Source organism: Prenolepis imparis, unplaced genomic scaffold, assembly GCF_030444845.1.
Source record: "Prenolepis imparis isolate NDT839.2.m4 unplaced genomic scaffold, iyPreImpa1.0 SCAF_2, whole genome shotgun sequence".
Taxonomy (NCBI): Eukaryota; Metazoa; Arthropoda; class Insecta; order Hymenoptera; family Formicidae; genus Prenolepis; species Prenolepis imparis.
The window spans coordinates 22,065,329-22,087,967 of NW_028141160.1; the positions used below are offsets into that span (position 1 = coordinate 22,065,329).

The window sequence follows — 22,639 nt, forward strand, 5'->3', positions numbered from 1 at the left end:
AAAAGATATTTATATCGAAGGATTATAATCAAGTTGTCTGCGTCAATTTAAGATTGATCGATGAGATAATCGCTATTTATCTTATCCGAGATAATTGCTAGAATTATTAACTAGAGATAGGTTTAGCCAAGATTGCTGATGAAGCTGACCCTAGGCAATTTCAAATTCACTTTCTCAGGGATGCGCCCTCGTTATTCTCTGGTTTAATAATTTCGAAGGTATCTCTGGATTCCCTCATCTCGCCTCGTTAATCATCCGTCTATTCGTGTGTAAAACCGCATGGCTAATACCGATTAGTGGCGGTTCCTTTAGCAACAAGTTGCACCTCGTGTGTTTTCCCCGGAGTTTCCTAAAATCAACAAGTGAACCCGCTTCCTGCCTGGAATTTCTATATTGCTTTCTCGTTCGACTCCACAGGTGGCAAACTGGCAACGAGAAAACGACTTTCCGGAGAACCCCTCATCTTGACGCGAAAGAGAAAATTGACTCGTTTATTTGCCTGATGCCTTAACAATCGCAACACTCACGGAGGGAAGGACATTCGTTCCGCTTATGTTAATTGAGGTGAAGCTGAAAGCGCTTTATTCGGCTAATACACCCGAAAATACACCCGACGCGACGCAATAACGGCGCTATCTTTGTTTCTGGAATGTGTGATAATAGTCGTTTTATTAATAAAGAGCTGACGGTGAAGAGACGTTGAGAACTCATATAGAGAATTCTTCGCGATCTTTGCATTCCTCTATAGCCTCGAAGTAAATTCCGCGTGGTGCGCGCCATTCCTAGACGGTTAAATTCGATAGGGGAATCTTGATTACGTTCGCGTGTTTCGTGTTGAGGCTAAAATTATAAGACGCGAGCATCTTATTTTATTTTTCTTACAAGCTTTTGATTCGGCAAAGTCAAAGTTTGAGAATAAGTCAGATCTGAAATCCTTAAACAAACGACTAGGCTTTCCTATCCTATCCCTTTTTAAACGTTCTTCAAGGAATCTCGATTCGTTATATTTTTCGGCAAGAACAAAAGCAGATTATTTTGAAGATTATTTTCACGCAGCATCGTAAATCATTTCGACGATAAAGTAACACACTATAAAGTCAATCTTCTATGGTCCCTGCATTGATATGAAAAAGGGAAAAAATGAAAAGCTGCATATAGAGGTAATGTCAATTCCGTTGAAAACTGACAGATTCGAAAAGAGGTGGAGAATGATGATATAGAGACAATAGCGCCTCGGGGGGCGTCGACAGACGCCTCGATGGAGGGAGACGAATGACCAGAATAATGTTGAAATGGACCGCGCGAAAGAGAGGAACTCACTGGAGTGGGGAGCAATGAGAACACGAAAGAGAGAGATATACATATATATATATAAATTTAGTTATTATTTTGGATAAAGAGAAGAGAGTGCGGAAAAAAGGGAAAGAAAGCCGTACAAAAGCAAGTGTTATACATATTCGTGTTGGGTGTGAATGGGCGTGTGATATGCTCTATGTATTGTACGCGCATGTGTGTGAAACACAGAGAAAGAGAAAGAGAGAGAGGGAGATGTATAGAACGCAGAGGGTGGAAGGAGAAAGGGGAAGAGAGAGAAAGAGAGACAGTGTGGGTGGACGCGAAGGGGTGAAAAGCGCGGAACCCAGTGACCATGCGCCCTGCCGGCGGCTGGGGGCTTCTGGATCTTTTCGTGGATCAAGAAGAGAACATCGAAGAAGCACGGGAGACGCAGACGGTGGTAGGCAGAGAGAGCGACGGCTCCGCGCCGGCACGAACGAGGTGAGATGCGCCCTTATCGCTCTCAATCCTCCGTACAATTACCATCGGGGTGCCCGAACGCTCCTCGCCAGCCGGGCCGCGATCTCGACGGCTAGCAACGATAGCGGCGATACAGGATCGGAGAACGCTCGCTCCACGGCAGGACCGACCGACCCCGGTGAGTGCAAATTCTCCCAAACATAGCGTAAAATTGTAGAATATATGTATGTATGTACCCTCTCGTGGAATTGACAAACTCGCGATTATATGTCCGATAAGATGAAATCATTTGGTAGTATATAGAACCCCTACTATCCCAATTAAAGTCAGGGAGACCAGATTCATTCGCGGATAATTGTGTCTCTCGCTTAAAATATTGTGAAAAATTATTAATTATTACATTTTATATGATAAAAATTAATTAATGCTGTGGCGCTGTAACAATTAAACGGTGTTTGAAGATGGCGAGTTTATTTGTTTGTTCGACGTATGTTTTTTTTATTCCGTATTTATTTCATTTCGCGCGACGCAAACCATCTGAACACGTAGCAACGTAGATTTAATCGTGAGAAATACGATGGCGATTTACGGTCTATGTATGCGATTTATTGGATGAAGTATTCTTCCGCTCGATTCGTATAACCGTCGACGCGCCGCTTTATCACTTAACGTAACGTGCTAGCAAGCATGAAAGAATTACTATCCTTGCTTTAAACAGACTGGATATAAGAAAATTAAAGATCTTTGCTGAGAAAAAAAAGTATTATACGAAATCTTTGAATTTTTAACACTTTAACGCGTTAAAATGAAACAAATTCTTTAATAATTACTTTCTCTCGCAAATATTATGTCTCATTTATACGGTCTAATTACTTAAAACGGTAGAGAATAGGATTTAATTGGCCATGTAAGCGATTTTTGCTACTGTTAAATGTTAATTAATAATTAACATTGTAATATTGCTCTTAAATTGCTCGACATCTAATTAATCTAAATGAGTGAATATATCTAAATAAGTTAATACAAATTACTAATTAAAACATACATATATCATCGACAGATATGGTATATCATTGATTATAATTAATAAATGATCTATATAATGACAACTCCCCTAATCTTTGTTATTATAAGTTATTAGTGATATGCTAATTTATCTACATATATAATTAATAATTTTCTCAAGTTAAAAGTTTGATTTTTTGACAAGTTTATCTTTAACAAAATTTTAAACAAGAATGAAAAATGTGCGTATTGAAGAATTTTTTGTAAAATGTTCAAGTATTATAGGATATGATTAAAATAGATAGTGAATATACATATATATTATAAGTATTATTAAATTAGTACAGTATTTTCCATTTAATTCAACGTTAACTGATTGATTCCTTAACTGACAATTTAAAGTCCCCGATTTTAAAGAAGAATAAGAAAATTAAAATTGATTGCACCTGATTTGTATATACCGTAAAAAAATTGATGAGATACGCGTCAATACCGCCGGTCATCTATGGCCACTACGTCAACGTGTTAGGCAGTATTATTCACCTGCCAGATTCGTTTGCGGAGTCTTCAGACTCGTTAACACGTCACCGAGGTGTCCGGAACACTTCTGCTGTCCCTTAGTCCGCGTAATACCGGATTTCCTGATAGTGATCCGCGGCCATAGAACAAATGCCCTCATTTCCACGTGTCATCCGCAGCCTCTCGCGCTGATCTTTCTCGGCGAGTTCGCGTCAAAGCGCGGTCGGGATCGAGAGGGTCGGCGAAGGGTGAATTGCAGAAGACACGAGGTTCTCGCGCGAATTGCCAGAGTCGTTTTTACCCGAAGGCGGTTGTTTCTCCCGCCTCCGTCATTTCACGGAAAATATGTCTTCTCGACGCGTCCGCGTTTGTAGTTCGAAATTGAATGTTCAATCGCCTGTTGGGAATCGTCGTTTCTCTCATCGGAAGACAAGCAGCGCAAATTGCCGGGTCTTATCGTGAAACTTACGAGGATGGCGACTTAAAGTAAAATAACGACTCTCCGAAAATCGCAAGGGTTGAACGTCGCGAGAAGCGAGACGAAAAGACGATACCCTCACCGTCTCTCGCCCGGCTTCTAAAACAGGAACAGCCAGGGGTGGGTTGGGATTGCAACCTCGTAAGGTTAATAGAGTGATCGGTAACAAGGTTATAAAGCAATCTGCATAACCCTGTCCAGTACTTTACCCGACCTACCGGTTTCACGTTACTACGGGCGGTGTCGTAATTACTGTCCCTAATGCGATTACCGGATCGACAAGACCGGTAACCGAGGAACACTCCCTGCGAAATCTTTTTCTGGTTTTTAATGGCTTTTCATTTTTCTCTTCTAATAATTCTTTCTCTCGGAAAAGTCTTAATTAAATTGGAAAATATAAAGAGTCGGTACGCGTTCACTGTCTTTTTTTTTCCTTTCAAGTGCGACTATTTCTTTACGTTTCTACTGGAAGACTGAAAGTTAATCCAACACAATATCACCATCAAATGTATCTCATATTAATATAATATAGTCTCATATTAGTATATATTTCGAGATATTAATCTAAATAGATTACTAGATATTTAGGTATTATTATTTAATTCAAAGTAAAAGACTAAAGTATGATATATGTAAATATATAAAATAATCAAACCAAGAAGAGAGACGTAATTTTACGTAAGAGAAAAATTAATAATATAGAGTGAATTTTTTTTTTTATTTGAAGCTTTTCATTTTTGAGAAAATTAAATTTGAAACTTGAAAGATACTTTTAATAATATTTAGAGTTTATATATATAAATAAAATTTTTAACAAAATATGTAGCAATAAAGCAAACGCATCATGTACTGAATTATTCGCGATTCATCTGATTTAGCTGAGACTTGTCAGGAAAGAAGCGATAGGCGGAATAGCGGTAAATTCATTTACGCACGATCGAAGACGTAATTTTATTTCCAGAGGATTCCGTCTCTGACCTCGTCTCGTCTAAAGTCTCGTTTCACGGCTATCTGAGTTTGATTTACATCCGATTCCTTTCTCACAGTCGCATTTCGACACGTAACACATTACCTGTATTACCGAATCGCCTTTAATTTTGCGAGAAACTAAATTGAAATTTATCTATGAAGCGACGCGAGATCCCTTTTTTCGTGCACATACACATACACATACGTAGGCGTTACTCTTTCAATCTATGAGATTTCCAAGATTGTGGCGATTGAAATACTTTCACAAAATATTTTCTATTTTTCTCTTTTTATTAAATATTTTAACGCGAATGTTGTCTCATAAAAAATAATGCATAACAATGCTGCAGGATATAAGATAGTATTGATGACAAATATCTATTTCGCAGAGACATGTGTATTCTTACCTAATGGATATAAGGTGTCAATATTCGAATTTTCTTAAAATAACATGATTTCATTGAACGACAAAAATACGTCGGCCGATTTATTCTTAATCTGCTCTATTGCTAAAACGATTTGATTGTTTCTTTACCAGAAATTGTGCGAAAAATAGCAGCAGGTAGAAATGCATGAGAAGCGTGTCCAGTCTGTAAATTTGATTTTTATTCGATAAAAGAAAGTAAATCGTATATACCGCCATAAGTAGAGTCGTAGACGATAAATTGGGTTCCCTCATTGAGCCGATTATGAAACACGATTTTCTTCTTTTAATCTACAATTCTACATTTTTCTAGCGATAATCAGCCGGAGTACAGAATAGATTAATTTTGGCGTTTTACGATGAAATTTATTTATGTGAAATTATCTGACAATTTATTTTTATGTTATTTTATTTTTATATTAAATTCTTCTATTTTAACAGAGAGAAAGAAAATTGGCAAAATATAGTTCTACGTTCAAGTAATACGGTTGAGAATTGCTCAATGTTATTCAAGTGTATCGCTAACAAGATAATGCAATAATATACGTAAAATTTAAATGTACTACAAACTGCTTTCATTTCTAACAATAAAAGATAAAGCGATATTATTGCATTTAAATGTATATATATATTATTTATTAAATATTTTTTTATTAATACGACAAATACAGTGGCAAAAAATTATCCCAACAAATGTCATCATAAGTTGAAATAGATACATCAAGATGCAAAAGATGTATGTTTAATCTTATATGAATATGCGTTCTCGCATAATAATTATATAGAGTGTCTCAGAAATTTCTTTTGATTCTTTATGTAATAAGTTGGAATATTTCCTTATAAAAGTTTAAATGGACACCATCTTCTAGAATTGTCAATTTAATTTTAGATTAATTAGATTAAATCTGTGTCAAAAGTAAGTACTCTTACAATCATCTTATAATATTAAAATTTCCTTATCTATTGATACGTTTAAAGTTTAATTTTATAATTTCATTAAAGTCGGAAAATAAAATTTACATCGAGATCCATTCTTCGTTCTTTCGATTACGGTATATCAATGATGATGTAAGAGAAACACACAACTCTCTTTCTTTTAGAGCATCCTATATAAAATATCAATCTCTACTTAACAAATATCCCATCTTACGACCCACCTGACTGCTTTGCATCACCGTCTTTAATTGGACAGGTGATGCCATTGTTACAATTCAGCTAGCAGTTTGCCGTGACACGAGCCATCTGCGAGACGAGTGTATAAAGTTTCGTTATTAGAAGATGTGCGTGTAATTTGCAATATATACTCTGTGTCTAATGTGTCGGAACAAATTCAATTCGCCGCGATCTAATAACGACGTAAGTAAATCAAAATATCGGCATTATAACAAAGGCGACGGGAGAAGTATTTCGACAAATATTATATATATATCGATCGTTCGTAAAAAAAATCGTGTTCCACGAGGATATAGATCCGCGTTAATATACTCGAGTTATAATTTTGTTGCGCAAAGTTCGAGATGTATTCCTGAATCGGGACCATACTGCCATATATACGATCGGACCAACGGCGACGGCGGAACTTCGTAACACAGTGATTTTATACGGAGGTAACGTGATTTCGCGACGAGACGTAATTCGCTTATCATGCAATATCGCGCGGCAAAGAGAGGAGCCAGCACCGTCTTCGACATAATTGCTCTGGGTTACGATAAAACGTCAGTGAGACACGGCAAAGAGAGTATAATAACGGGATTATCACGCGTGACGTGTAAAAAAACTTGGTCGACAGAAGCACTTAAAAAAGGAGCTCTTACAGTCGACTCTCATAAGAAATAAAATAAAATTTTATATTATTTCATCAATCAAATTGTGCTAATTGAAATGGCAGATTATGAAGCAGCAAATTATACGTGTCGCACAGCTCCAGATATCGAAGAATTATTTTTCAGAGAGAGGAAACGTGTGTTGATTGGATATGTGAAGAGATTGTATCTCGAATTGCTTTTATTGGCAACAGTAAAGATATACCGAAATCTCCATTCAGTAGTTCGGTCGTTGACCTACTTGTTGAGACGCAGAGCAACAGTTTGCTCTATAAGTTATCTGCATTCCTCTCTGTTCACATTTTCATTGTCTTCTCCTTTTAAAGCCTCTTATCGATTGAAAACCTTTGTCTTATTCTCATAATTAATCGACTATACTTCTTGGCTACCTTTTTTCGTCATCAGAAATTTCGTCATATAATCAAAATTACGCTATTACTGCTTTTAAGTGAACTAATTTAAAATGATATGAAAATGACGTATTCTTTTTATAAAAATGAAGATGTTAAAAATGTTTCGTATCGATCGATTAATCGAATACTAGATCAGAATATTATCAAATAAGGAAATAAAGAAATGTTTCAATAGTATCATACTAAGGAAGATCGACACCAAGTTTATCAAAGAATCTGTGAATAACGCCAAGTGTGTGTCGAAAGATAAGAGACCCGGTAGAGCGAGACGTAACAACCCGAACTAATTGGTTCTTAAAGTAGAAACTAGCCCTACGCAGACTGTAACTTTGTCTACGGAACAGCGAGAGAAACTGGTTAAAGGGCTGCTTCCCTTCCAGTTCTCATCTTTAACTATAACTCTGCCATTGTACCTATAAGAATCAATCTAATAGCCGTGATCAGGATCAGACTCGAATAATATAATAATAACTATACGAAAATACACAGTGAGATACAACAACTTTACAACATGAAGGAATAAACCAATGCACGAAAATGTATATATTAATAAATTATTATACTTTTATAGAATTTCTACTCTCTCTAATATATCGAGAGAATAATTATATCATTATTTCAAACAATTTATATATTTTAAACGTTGGTTGTTTCTAGTATTTTTCTTTAAATCGACAAATGTATAATAATTAATTAATAATTTAGCAAAAGATTTATATATATGTATATATATATTCTTCTGCTAAATTATTAACTAAAAAATTAGTATGTATTATTTAAATAATATTTTTTTAAATATATCGCATTATCTATCAAGTAATTACTATTAATATCAGATATACGTGCTAAACACAATTTCTACTAAAATACACTAACAATAAGATTCTTCAACAATAGGTATATTAAAAAAATTCCTGAATCCTTCCGTTTAATCAGTCTCGCGGAAATAAGTTCACTTCCAAGCCGTGTCATTGTGGAACGACGACAGAAGACTTGCTATTTCCTTTATTATACGAAAAATCGCGTCGCGATCGCGAGCTGAAACGACCAGCCGCACGTGAGAGAGATGAGTGGTCACGTTTTACAATAAATTCCACGCACTGACGGCCGACACGACTTTTCTATTAGCTGAAACGACGAAAAACTTTGGCCAATTGAATTGGTATACGCGCAAGCGTAATCACGTAACACAACGCGACCTATAGGTGTTGTTACCTCGTCGTATCAATGACGCACGCGAGTCGACATAACGAGCCTCGAGATGAGTCGGCAGATTCCCCCTGCGACCACTTCATCAAGCGTTGCCGAGAAGCTGTCAATCGCAAAACCGTCATCCCCGTCAAACCCTTTCAATGACTCGTATCGCTCGTCAACTCGCCTCTCCAGAATCCCACCCGCTCGAGTCTCCAGTATACTATTAATTTTACACACGAGCGCTTCGTATCGAGTCTCCAAAATTCAGCTCTCGCATTTTCGGATATATGATTATCGAGTTTATTAAACAGCGCGTATATCGCGCTATTTATTACATAATACACTCCATACATACTTTTCCCCGATGGATGTATAAAATTAATTTTTTCAGTCATTATCATTTGTTAACAAAATGAAAAGATATCCTCTCCTCCTGATTCCTTCGTTAATCGACGATGAAGTAGAAAGAGAAAAAGAAGGCGTTTATATATATTAACTGTATCGCGCATCTCCTCAGCAGGAGCGAGACAGGCGACAAATCGGTCAAAGAAAGAGGATTTCCATAAGGAATGGAAACGCACGATGCAGATCGATCGACGCTCTCGATGGGAATAGCCGGTTACGTTGATACGCGATACGCTCGACATCCCCTGGCGGGAAAGCTCCGGTACAAACAGGAGACCGGTCTTTCTTGCGGTCATTCTTCGTCGTAATTACCGAGAAGATAAGAGAACGAGGGATGAAAAAGATGGGGGAGGGGAGGGGGAGGGAAAAGGAATCGGAGAAGGAAGTCCGATAGAGATATGGCGGAAGGTAGCGGAGCTTATAAGTGGAGAAGCACGAGTGGAAGCGATCTTTTCCGAGAATAATGCGCGGTCCTCGGGGAGTTGGCTTTCAGGAAAATGCTGATTGCTTCCCCGCTTTCCTTTTCCCCCTCGTACCAATTCTCCATCCGCCTATCCTTCCCCTTCATCCTCCCCTACCCTTCCTAGCTATCAATCTTCGACTTCGTCAGCAGCGGAGATGTATAAGCCCCCTTCTTCCCCTTTTCCCTGTCCCCCTCTGGTGACCGTTCTGTTCATATGCGTGCGTGCGTCTCCAAGGCTTCTTTTGCGGTATCGCTCCTTAAACACCCCCTTATCTCGCGGTACCAACCGCCCCGGTTTCTTTTCGTACGCGTACCTCGTAAAAATCGGTCACGGGGATGTGCTCATCGGTCTTATTTACCTGATTCCTCTCGCTTTCAGAAACTCGATTATAGGGAGTGTGTGGAAGAGATATATATTTGAATCGTATTAATTTTTAAATCGAAGAAGACGTGTCCATTGGAGATATAATGCGTCGAAATAGCGTTTAAAATCGCCTTACACAGCGAGTCTTCTTAATAAAAATAGGGTAAAGTACCGTGAACGCGCGAGACAGTCGCTGAGAGTCGCAATAGCCTTTGATGCTTGCCTTTTCAACGGCCGAGCGTGAAAATTAGGTGGGCTAAAAGCGTGGGGTAACCGAGTTATTACGAATAAAAGAGAGAAGAGAGCGAGCATCGCGCGCGCGCGCGCGCGGAACGACAGGCCGGTGGAGGTACTATTAAAAGCCTGTAATTAATGCGGTTAATTGTATTGCGCTAAACGAACGTCGAGTCGATGGCGAGTCGTTCCAGCGAAACGAAACAGAAGTGAGCTTTCTGAAAAACTTTGGCAATTAAGACTGCTGCTCTCTCACAATCGTCGTACAAATGTCATATATATTATGGAAAGAAAGAATTGGCGTTAAATGGCGAAAGTGAGAAAATCTTAAAAAGAAACTACTTCTTTTAAAATAATGCGTTATTCGTTTAGAATATACAATTAAAGAATTATTTCTTTACATTGCTCCTTTTTTCTTGTACTTTGTACAAAGATTTTTATAAAATCTGTCCATTGTACTTCACGAAACAATAATTAAAGAATATATGAAATCAATAAATGTTCAATAAATTCACACATTCTCGCGCAAAATTGATCTACATATATATAAAAATCTATAAAAATCTAGAGAGCAGAAATCATCGCGAGCGTTTCAAAACCGACACTTAAAGATAAGCGAGATGCGATTCGAGCGATTCGAGAAAGGAAATTGCGAAGGAGTAGATCGTAATTTTGACCACTTTTCACAATTGACAATTTTCAGGGCGAAGACGATTTTATCTTCTGTTAAGGCAGATGCGCCTTTTCCGGCATTCAAACTATTTCCGTCCCGTTCAAGATTTCTCTCAACGGGAAGCGACTCGATTTTATTCTAGAATATTGCTTATGATTTAGGCAATAGTACTGAAGAAAGAGGAGTGTCTTGTTTTTTTATGGTGTCACTAAGTCTAAATCTTATTATTTTATTAAGTATTATGCTTGGCTTTTAACGATTAATTCATTGCATTTTCAAGATAAGAATTTGTTATATAGGTAATTATATATAAATAATTTTTCTTACAATAAATATAATAATTTTCTAAAAAAACATTTCTTTTGACACTCTACTATTTGCGCTACGAAATTAGTGTTCGCAAAATGTCCGATAAAATACACACATCTTTGGAAGCAAAGATCGACAAGTGTAGTTTAATTTAACGAAAACCTAATGGGGAAAGGTCTTCAGGGAGCGTATGCGGTAAAGTGTCGTCAACGCAATAGGGGATTCGATTGTTCATCTTCGTGAAAGGACATTTCGTCGGAATCACCCGGAGAGAAATCCTGAATTTTCTCTCTCTTTCTCCTCTCTCTCTCTCTCTCTCATTGATTTCTCGTAATTTCTGTTTACCCGCTTCGATTTCTACCGAGAATAGAGTCGGCGTGACGTTAGGGTGAAATCTAACGAAATTTTCTTACGTATTTTATTTAACATTTTTCGTGATCTGCTAATTAATGTTGTATAGAACATCAACGGAAGGATAAAATTCGAGAATGGGAGGTGGAGAATGGAGCGGTTGGTTGCAACGATGCCGACAATCTCGGAAGCTCGTTCTCGTCATCGTCGCCATCGCTCTGCTGTTGGACAATATGTTGCTAACAACCGTAGGCAAGTGACCTTGTTTATTACATCGTATACATTAATTAATTACGAGATCTTTCGTATCTTTGATACATTATTAATACAGTATTATTGATCAATTTTTAAGCAGTTATGTCAATTTCTTTTTGTTATCTCGAGAATTTAAACTTTGATAAGGAAATTTGAATGAATATTTATATTGTCACAGTCAGTTTTGTGTATTGACAAACTTTTATTATTCTTCTTTAAGTTTACTGACAATGAGTGCATTACAGCAGATTTATATAAGCTGATTTTTCGCCCTTTCTGGCAGCTTCTTCTTTAGTTAGGCTTCGAAGCTGCCCCTTTAGGCCATAAATTTAATTCCAGTGGGTCAAGTACCGAGACCTATTAACTTCATAACTTTCTCTCGACCACGTGATCCATTGTAAGATAGACGAGAATTTTAGAAAAAGTTTAAATCATAATAGTAAAAGAGAGAGAGAGATACTCTATTGAATTATCACGATTAATGTTATAAATGAATGAAGTTGTTAATACTGTGTGTGTAATAGCAAACGTGTAAATATATATAACAATTGATTCATAAAAATGGAAAGGAAACGAAAGAACTCTTTTTTTTTTGTCGCGATATTTAATGCTTCCATATTATCACGTGGTTAACTCAGCTTTTTCGGTTTTTAACGCTGTTTCCACTCCACTCGAACCCTATCGACGGTCACCACTTTTCGTGGTCGCGTGAGCTTATGTTTAATTCAGAAAACGTTCGCGTTTATTCCGTACCAGTCCGCGGAACGTATGGACTTTCATGTATCGTGCCACCAATCCGGATAAGTGGTCATGCATTTATGCAACATCGCGTATAGATCGTGGTCGTTACGTACAAATATTCACGAATGTCGTCACGCTTATCGAACAAATCGCGAGATCCACTTTCAGTCATTGTATGTATAAAAATTCTATCAACGAAATGTGTACGCGTATTTTTATGTGTACGTATATAATTCTCATTAGCACAATAAATGCCGAAGAATTTCACGATCTCATTTTGATTTTATTAAATCTTTTTATTATATATATTTCTATTTTTATTATCTTTCACACATATTTTATATGTATATCGCATTATAAACTTTCGATTCTTTCAAAATTATTAAAAAATTTGATCATCATTCCCAAAATAGTTCATGAAAAAATGTCATCGGCAACAAAAAAAAAGAGGCTTGGAGGTGCTGGGATTTGAACCCAGGACTTTCAGCATGCGAAGCAGACACTCTACCACTGAGTTACACCCCCGGTTAATAAAATGTCTTTTAAATACGCTTTAGAATCATGCCGAGCTATCCTACTTTTATTTTTCACGAAATTCTATATTATACAAAACGAAAAGGATAATGTGTTTTTATATACAATTGAATTAAATCTGATTTCAATAGAAACTTTTCATATGAAAGAAATTATTTTTATTTTTTTCCGTTTTACAGCCTTTTCATTTTATATAAATATAATATTGAGAGCTATCTTGTACGGCCTATATTTTTACGAAATTTTTACAGTTCCAATAATACCGGAATTTCTCTACGACATCAAACATCCTAACGCACCATTAAGCGAGCATCTGGAAGGAAGCACCTCTCGTCAAACTACGATCTCTACCACCGTATCACCAACAACAACGATAAAAACAACAACGCCAAAATGTCCCTGCGCTCCAAACATATCGGTTCTTCCTCAATTGGAATTTCTACACGCTACTACCCCTTCTATGGATGTATCGGGTAAAATATGCCTTGTCGCGTTATAATGAAATTCAATGAAAAATTTTATCAACAAAAATTTATATTTTTTATATTAAAATGATAGACTTGTAAATTTATTTTTAATCTACTCTATTGTGGTTGCTTTAAAAGCGAATCATGGAAAAGATCATATTAGGGTCACATATATTGATTCAATGAGTAGAAAAATATAGAAAATAAAATCGCGTTTTTAGAAGAAAGAGAAAGGGGTGGAAGGAAATGAAGACTTTCAACTACAAAATCTTACGACGTGCTCAACAAAATGAACACTTTACTAATCTTTTTCATTTTAGAAGTTACTGTAGCCAATCTTACATCGCCGGAAACGAAGGAAAAGGAACAAAGACATCGGGAATTACTAGAAGAGACCGTGGCAGTGGGAATGATGTTCGCTTCAAAAGCTTTTGTTCAATTGTTAGCTAATCCTATAGTTGGACCATTAACTCACAAGTAAGCATCGCATCTCCGCACGATTTTTTTACTCAGAATATATTAGATTGGCAAAAGATAATTTATCACAAATAAAGTTTGAAAACAAAATTATATATAGTTCAAAGAATAATTTTTATGAATTAAAATAATCATTATTAAAAGCATTTTCTATATCTAGTAAACAGTTTTTAAATCTCTTTTTGGGCAAATTCAAATAATTTTATTTAAAATAGAATTTAATAGAAAAACAAATCTCTTGCTTTAATTTAATATAATCAAGAGGGCCTTTTATATTAAATGCAATTGCATTTAAATGAGATAAAAATTTATTATTTTTCAGAATCGGATACAGTATACCTATGTTTACCGGATTTATTATCATGTTTTTATCCACGTTGATTTTTGCTTTCGGGCGGAGCTACAGTATACTTTTTCTAGCGCGAGCTCTTCAGGGTATCGGTTCGTCATGTTCCAGCGTTTCTGGTAAAAATTTATTTCCCTATTTGTCCATACTAATAACATTATTAAATAATGTTGAAAATTACTTATGTGTGTGTGTTAAAATTAGTTCACGTAATTGTATATAAGCATCGATGGTTCAGTGGTAGAATGCTCGCCTGCCACGCGGGCGGCCCGGGTTCGATTCCCGGTCGATGCAATTATTAATTTTTGCTAATTTTTGTTTTCAACTATTTTCTAAAAATTTCATTATTTAAAAAAAAATTTCGATAACCTTTCTGACACATAAACCTCATTAGATCGGAGAATCAACAAAATTTTTACATCTCAAAGCTGTCAATGGACAGCAGATCCATTACAGTATTACGTTGATTAACAAAAGGAGCAAAATTTTGTAAAAAGATTGCATCGGCCGGGAATCGAACCCGGGCCGCCCGCGTGGCAGGCGAGCATTCTACCACTGAACCACCGATGCTGTTACAATCTGTTCGTACTCTTTGCATGATTACATGTAACACGTTCGTAATATATCATGTTCAACTTTCTCTCAGGTATGGGTATGTTAGCGGAGAGGTATCAGGACGACAAAGAACGTGGTAACGCAATGGGTATCGCATTAGGCGGACTGGCCCTCGGGGTCCTTATAGGCCCCCCATTCGGCGGAGTAATGTATGAATTTGTAGGGAAATCTGCCCCCTTCTTAGTGCTTTCCGCATTAGCTCTTGGCGATGGACGTAAGTAAATAAATATATGCACTTATGCAATACGAAATTATATGCATATTGCGTTAATTAGATTTGATTTAAATTACGCATATATATAAAAGTTAGTTATATAGTGTATTTAATAACAGTTAATTTAAATCAAAATTTATATGTATAAATTTATTATATATGTATATGTATATGTATAATAAATTTAATAAATATAATACGATATTTATTCAATATTTTCCCAATAAGATAAGCATAGATCATTTAGAGCATTTATCAAAGAAAAGTAATTTTAAGCGTGTAACGCGTAATTATTTATGGCTTATATGATACGTGACATAATATTTTTGGTAAAATTTCAAGTGTTACAGCTTTTGATGCTTCAACCATCTGTCGTGTACACGGAAACGAAACCACCATCGTTGAAATCTCTCATCACCGATCCTTATATCATTTTAGCAGCTGGTAGGAAAAACGCCTCAAATATAAAATACGACCAATATTTCGAACGAAAAAAAAATATACGATTGTCGATATTTTAGGCGCAATAACATTCGCAAATATGGGTATCGCTATGTTGGAACCGAGTCTACCAATCTGGATGATGGACACGATGGGCGCGAGTCGCTGGAAACAGGGGGCCACATTTTTACCAGCAAGCATTAGTTACTTGATCGGAACGAATCTTTTCGGCCCCCTTGGACATAAAATGGGCAGGTCAGTTAGATCGAAATTATAAAAATCAACAAAAAATTGTTATGTCCTTTAAATCAAAAAATCTATCATAATAATAATAAAATCATTAGATATACTAGAAGATACATCGCCCGGATAGCTCAGTCGGTAGAGCATCAGACTTTTAATCTGAGGGTCCAGGGTTCGAGTCCCTGTTCGGGCGAGATATCTTTTTGTATACGATGACTCGAAATGTTTATCATGTTATGCACTTATTACAGATGGTTAGCCTCTCTGATAGGATTAGTCGTTATTGGTATCTGCTTGATGTGTGTAAGTAAACTATGCTTATCTTATTGGAAAAATGAAATAAATCATCATTCGTATCATTGCTTATGTTATTTATGTGAAAAGAACTGATTGCAAAATTATATATATTAAATCAAATAATATATACATATAATAATATTGCAAACTATCTTTCTTATTGGAAAAATGAAAAAATCACCACTTGTATCACTGCTGTGATTTATGTTTGAAAAATTAATTGCAAAATTATAAATCACATAATATAGGTATATATTGTATAATATATACGCATGAAATTATATTGCAAATCTAATATTGCAAACTATTGTATAATTATGCCGTACGCTATCGATTATAAATCATAGAATTTCGACAAACAACAGCTTCATTTGAGTCGTGATTTATAAATCTAAAATTAACTGACCTTATATCGTGGAATAATTAATTTCCGTTTCCAGATTCCATTGGCGAAGAGTATCGATCATCTGATCGTGCCGAATGCGGGTCTGGGCTTCGCAATCGGCATGGTGGACAGCTCGATGATGCCTCAGCTGGGATACCTGGTGGACATAAGACATACCGCTGTTTATGGAAGCGTTTACGCTATTGGAGATGTGGCATTTTGTCTAGGCTTTGCTATAGGTACATATGTACATGTATTTGACTTTTATTTACTTGAAAAAAACGCTAACGGGATATATCTTAGCTCAATATTTAATGCTACAAAAATATATGCCAGTATAAAAATATATGTGTGTATATGGATATTTTTAATAATATAAAAATTAGCAAAAATATTAAAACATTTGCATCGGCCGGGAATCGAACCCGGGCCGCCCGCGTGGCAGGCGAGCATTCTACCACTGAACCACCGATGCTTCTGTAAAGCCTTGAGATTCTATTTGATTAACAGAATCAATAGTATCCTTCAGAAATGCCATCATATGATATAGCGGTGTATAAAAAAAATCAAGAAAAAAATTTGACACTAAATATGTTTACTTTGTGTTGCAGGTCCAGCATTGAGCGGAACTTTGGTCAACACTATTGGTTTCGAATGGATGCTTTTTGGTATAGCCCTGTTAAATTTCATTTACGCCCCCCTCATGTATTTCTTAAGGGCGCCGCCAAACAAGGAAGAAAAAGAGGTAATGTTATATTGCTTTTAAAAAGAAAAAATTATTTCGGTAAATTTACATCGTTAATTTTGAATTCTATCGAATTGTAGTCGTTGATAATTGGTGAAAAATCATCTGTACGATATGTCACCTACCAGAACGAGGAAGAGGACCAATAAAACAGTGATTCTAAAAGTTTTCGACACGTCCGATTATTTTGTTCTCTTGGCGAGCAATTTTTTCTCTTCTTCTTTTTCTAACATACAATAAAAAATAAGAATTGTTTTCGTATTATCTTATTATCTGTGTATTTGTATATATTATTAATTTATATATATATATATATATATATATATCTTTAAAAATATTCCCCAAAAAATTGTTGATGACTGACAATTTATTCTTCTTTTCTAATATCGTATTTCTTGTTCAAAATATTCAAACTTGTTCCAATAAATGATAAGAAGCTACAAACATCGACAATAAACACAACTGTTGACATGCACTTGATAACATTTGGCAAACGTACTGTAAAATTATTTATAATCGAGTAAAGTTTCCCTAATAGACAAGCGACATTTCTGGAGAAGAAGACGAACGATCTCGCTCGAAAAAAAATAGATTTGAAAAAGTCGCACAACACCACACTTGGTATTTATAAAAATAATATATACAATCTACAAACAGATCGCGCTATAAAGGAGAACCCATGGAAGATTTCGCGTTCTCGAATAATTCTGAGACTAGCCGTAATGAAGGTGGATATGTTGTGAAAAAATGTATTTCTGTGTATTCTGCATCATCGATATCTCGATACCTAGTCAAGTATACAAAAGCATATTGTCTATCGTATGTAAACAGACAAATATAATAGGCTAAAGGCTAAAATAATGCAAAAATTGCGAAAATGCAAAAAAATTCGTTATGCCGTAGCGTGCGATAGCAAGAGATATATTCAGTAAACATGTGTTTTCAAGATATCTATATACATATATATAAAATAAAATTTAAAAAAGACACATGATGAAAAAGTTACTCTTAAATGTAAAAGCTTAGATTCTGCATGCGTACCATATATAAGACTCGTCGTAAAAATAAGTGCATGAGAAGACATAATGAAAGTACGATTTATGCGAAGAAGTTGCAGAATCAAGAGATATGTAATATAATTATTACGATTGATCGAACTGTTATAATACGTAAACGAGACGTGAAAGGATATGATAATCGGGCATCGCGTGATCGGTATATCGATTGTCCAGCTGGTTCTTCGAGATATAATGAAAAATCACACGCAAAATTTACTCTCATCAGGAAGAACTGCCCGATTTGGTTTCCCTGAATGGCTGCAGGGAAACCAGCGGAAATGAGACGGTCGGGTGTTTTAAAGTGTTCTTCATTGCACAATGCGGTTGTGTCTCGAAATCGAGTATACATATTTTTGTCGCGAAAAAAAAAAAAAAAAAAGAAAATGTGACATTTCGCGCGAAGGATCTTGGTGCATACGATTTACCGAAACTCGTCGATCCTATATCGTCATAAGCGAGATGAAAAAATATAAGCCGTGAGAGAGCTTGTCGCAAATCCCGAAGCTTCTCGATAAATTCTTCGAGATTACTTTCTGTTTTTCCACGAATTTTTCAACGCATGCCAGAAAGAATATATAGAGAATACCGCGGGATTTGTCGCGATAGAGAATAGTACCTAAACTTATATAAAATAAAGAATGTTGAGAAATAGAGAGAAAGAGAGAGAGAGAGAGAGAGAGAATAAAAGAGTGGAATGTAGAATAGAATAGAGTAGAATATAGAATAAAGACCGAGTATGAAGCGTTGACAGAATTTGCGAATTACATGATAAACTCTATGAGGATTCGCGGCGGGAAACTCTAGCTGTGACGATTTATTTGTCAGACAATTGAAAAAAACGGTAAATATCCGTCGATCGGACCCCGTGAAAAAATAGAACGTTCGTAGAAGCAATATAGAGAATAGCCGTAGCAACGTATTATCCGTATATTAAACATATTATATCTATATATGAAATCTCTATATACGTGTCCATATGGTTGTATCTTCACGTAAATGTTATCTGAAAAATTGTCGTGTATTTATTACCTATCGGCATTTCGTATATATATATATATTCGTGTACGATCAAGTATCTTATGTACGATGGTGAACAAGAAAGTATATACTTGTTGAGATCCTAAGCTACTAGATTCATGAATATATCTCTCAGGACAGCGATTCATTGTTGACATAATCGCTGAGTAAGAGAGATTTGTGATTAGATCATAGCGCGTTTGCTTATTACCTGGACTCATTATCATCTCTAATTGTGAACGTAGTGCTAAAAAAAAAAGCGTTAAACAGCGTTATATAAAACGCTGCGAGAGCATATTATCGTAGAAAAATATAGAAAGACATAGAAGTAATCGAGAGTTTAGAGTTATCTTCATTAACGCCGTGACATGTTCCGGAATTTTGTTGATAATCTCGTCAAAAATCTTAATAGCTAAGCGACGAATTAATAAATATCGGGGTTCGAAAGGCGCGATGGAGGAAAGAACGACTAACTATATGTATTAATTATGGAGGATTGACTACAGCTTTCCATTGCGGATTCCGATTACACAAGGTGCGTAAGAGAAATTTGTTGCACACCTACTCCCGGTACGAAACGCGAGTCAATTCGATTCGCGAATTCTTCGTCAACGCTCGCTTCGTCGCGATATACGTATACTTAAAAAAATGTCTATGAGAATCTATATAAAAAAAGGCGGCGAAGCACCCTACAGACAGGAGATGAGAGTGCGAGAAAATCGAGAAAAATATAGATAGAAAAAAAGTATGCGAATCTCGAAATTCGGACGATTTTTCGAGTCGCGCGGATCAATGTTGAATTTCTAATTTTTTTTTTCTTCTTCCCCCCTCGGTTCAATTAGTTGCATTCTCGTTTTTTATTTCCGTTCGTATTATTTATAAATATTTCGTTTTGCGCCATATATATATATTTATTATTGTTATTATTATTATTCTTGCTTCGATAATAATAGTAATATCGATGAGCGATGGTATACTTTACTACTATGGTGAATTCATGGTTATCGCGTGATTTTCAACTATTGTACTATATTGCATAACACACTATATATCGCACAATATATTTGATCAATCTTTCCCTAACTGTAAATATAGTAAAAGTACAACTAACGTTGTCGCCGCTGAGATACCTTAAAAAAGGATGTTACAACACCGATTTCCTATAACTTCGGTGGATTTAGGATTTACTCATTTTGAATTTACTTTCCTATGCAATATCTCATATATATATATATATATATATATATGTATATGTATATATGTAGCTATATGTTTGTATGGAGAGACATATATTTCGGTTATATTTATTTAAATAATCATACTTATAGATAAATAGATATTGTTTACTCATATATATCGTTAAAATTACCAAGTGTTTTTTGTTAATGAATGTTAAAAACGGAAAATCGAATTTTATTAGAAAAGCCACCGAATACAAAACTGTAATCTATTCTTCATCTTTTTTTTTATTAAAACTTGAGCATAAGGAGGATATATCTATATCTATACTACGATTATGGTCTTAATCTCTTACGTTGGAATTCGATAAAATAATTGCATTAAGTAAATATGATTCTCGACAAAGAAATTAATTAGCACAAAAAAAAACGATGAACTTTTTACTAATCAAATTAATTGTATTTAAAACATAGCTAAATAAAAAAAACTTGTGCGTGACGAATCTTTTGAGCCAATTTAATGTTTGTGGCTTAATAATTTCACGATTATCGATAATAATTTTAATATGCAAATTGCTGTTGAAAACACTTTCGCTATTACATTATTGGTTTCATATTGCAACAGATTTCTATAATTCGAACGGAAGAGATTAACGACGAAAATTGTTCTCTCAATAATACGAAGAACCTCCGCGATTCAGAAAGAAACAGCATACATGAACGAATAATTATACGTGGAAAAAAATAGCAGACTATGTTGTATAGGAGTTGTTTCTCATAGGAGGAAGTATACGCGACAGCGCGATTATTTGTGTAAAAATCTCTGTAAACTACTCAGTCCATATATCGACTCGGCCGGCGGCGGCCGAGGCTTATTGTATGAATTGCAGATGCAATCATGACTGTGTTAATCGAAGCAAATCGTAAGGGAGGAAAAAAAAAAAGAAATCTGTAAAGCACGTGTCGCGCGGACCGACTGCGATTTCGGTCACGTGCAATACGTGCTTCCGGCAAATGCAAAATAACGTATATACGATACCAGTCGCACACATAACTGTTACCTGACAAACGACTCGTGTGACCATAATTAATTGGCCGCTACTTTGCTACTTCGCGGAAGGCACGCTAAAATTCGTAGCTGTCAATTCTGCCATGCGAATAGATTTTACGAAAAAAAGTCGAACTAAAAAATATTAATTGGATTTACATATTTCTTGCATTTTATAAATTTCCAATTCTATCGAACAAATAGATATAGACAATTTGTTTTCTATATATATATATTCTCTGAATTAAATAATGAAATAATTCTATAATGATGAGTAGAGATGTATGCTATAATTAAAATGTTTTTTTATTTCATAACATTGCACACTTAATTATAATGCTAATAGTTTGGTTTACATTTAAAAAACTATATAGAGAAAATATATTTGATTGCTTACAAAGCATAGATATGCAAAACTGTAATTAATATATTGAAAAGGAATGAGAATAAAAATTTTATTCATTTATCTTAATTTTAATCATTTTGAATTGATTTTAATCTTGAAAAAAATGTGAAATTTCGCACGATAAATTCTTATCAATTTCTTTTAATTCATTTATTTCTTCCAAGGTATGCGCGGACGGTCACGAAAAAGTGAAATTGCGTAAAAGGTACGTGCGTCAAGTCAAGTTGCAAGTATCGTCGTGCGTTATTCGATTGCCATCGTTTACAACGATGCTTCCGTATTGGGTGTGTTAAAAGAAAGAAAAAAAAAAAAATAAGAGACGAATTAGCGAACTATTCGTTGGCGGCTGCTATTGTGAACAGACAATAAGCAATGAAAAAAAGTGCAAAACCTTCCCCGCATTCGATACGAAGGGATCGATCGATCGTTGTTTCGTTAGGAATGGCAAATGAGGAAAATATTTAGCGAATATCGATCGACGATAATGATACATTGTTGAATAACGAAATCGATAGGTTCGCGCCGGTTTGAATCTCCATTACATAACTCGACGAATTTCTTTGTTAGGAAGGTATTGGACGACGCTTGTCTATGTATTTATCGTTATGTTATAGTTTCGGCAGCAGCCTCTCGCGTTTATCGTAAAGTCGCAGTCTATAAGGATACCTATTATATTTAACGTCGTATCATTATATCGTAGATATCTAACAAGCTGGTGTATGGGTCCGATTTTCTCATGCCTGTGTAATAATCAAGATAAAAAAAAGAAGAGATTTAGACGACGAGTCTCATC

At 35.5% G+C, this 22,639-nt stretch overlaps 1 protein-coding gene and 5 non-coding genes across 6 annotated transcripts; 3 read left to right on the forward strand and 3 right to left on the reverse strand.

The window, feature by feature from the left end:
• The first annotated feature begins 1,694 nt into the window (after positions 1-1,694).
• Vmat (Vesicular monoamine transporter) lies at positions 1,695-22,205 on the forward strand. Its single transcript, XM_083031884.1, has 12 exons — positions 1,695-1,933; positions 11,489-11,631; positions 13,161-13,382; positions 13,697-13,853; positions 14,176-14,318; positions 14,846-15,028; positions 15,371-15,472; positions 15,550-15,724; positions 15,964-16,015; positions 16,450-16,633; positions 17,006-17,139; positions 17,220-22,205. Exons 2-12 carry the CDS (start codon positions 11,517-11,519, stop codon positions 17,286-17,288), a joined length of 1,536 nt encoding a protein of 511 aa, XP_082888010.1. The 5' UTR covers positions 1,695-1,933; positions 11,489-11,516; the 3' UTR covers positions 17,289-22,205.
• On the reverse strand, positions 12,829-12,900 carry Trnaa-cgc (transfer RNA alanine (anticodon CGC)). Its single transcript has one exon. It is a non-coding gene; the product is annotated as a tRNA-Ala (tRNA).
• Trnag-gcc (transfer RNA glycine (anticodon GCC)) lies at positions 14,423-14,493 on the forward strand. Its single transcript has one exon. It is a non-coding gene; the product is annotated as a tRNA-Gly (tRNA).
• On the reverse strand, positions 14,699-14,769 carry Trnag-gcc (transfer RNA glycine (anticodon GCC)). Its single transcript has one exon. It is a non-coding gene; the product is annotated as a tRNA-Gly (tRNA).
• On the forward strand, positions 15,833-15,905 carry Trnak-uuu (transfer RNA lysine (anticodon UUU)). The gene has a single exon. It is a non-coding gene; the product is annotated as a tRNA-Lys (tRNA).
• Positions 16,799-16,869, reverse strand: Trnag-gcc (transfer RNA glycine (anticodon GCC)). Its single transcript has one exon. It is a non-coding gene; the product is annotated as a tRNA-Gly (tRNA).
• Positions 22,206-22,639: the final 434 nt, after the last annotated feature.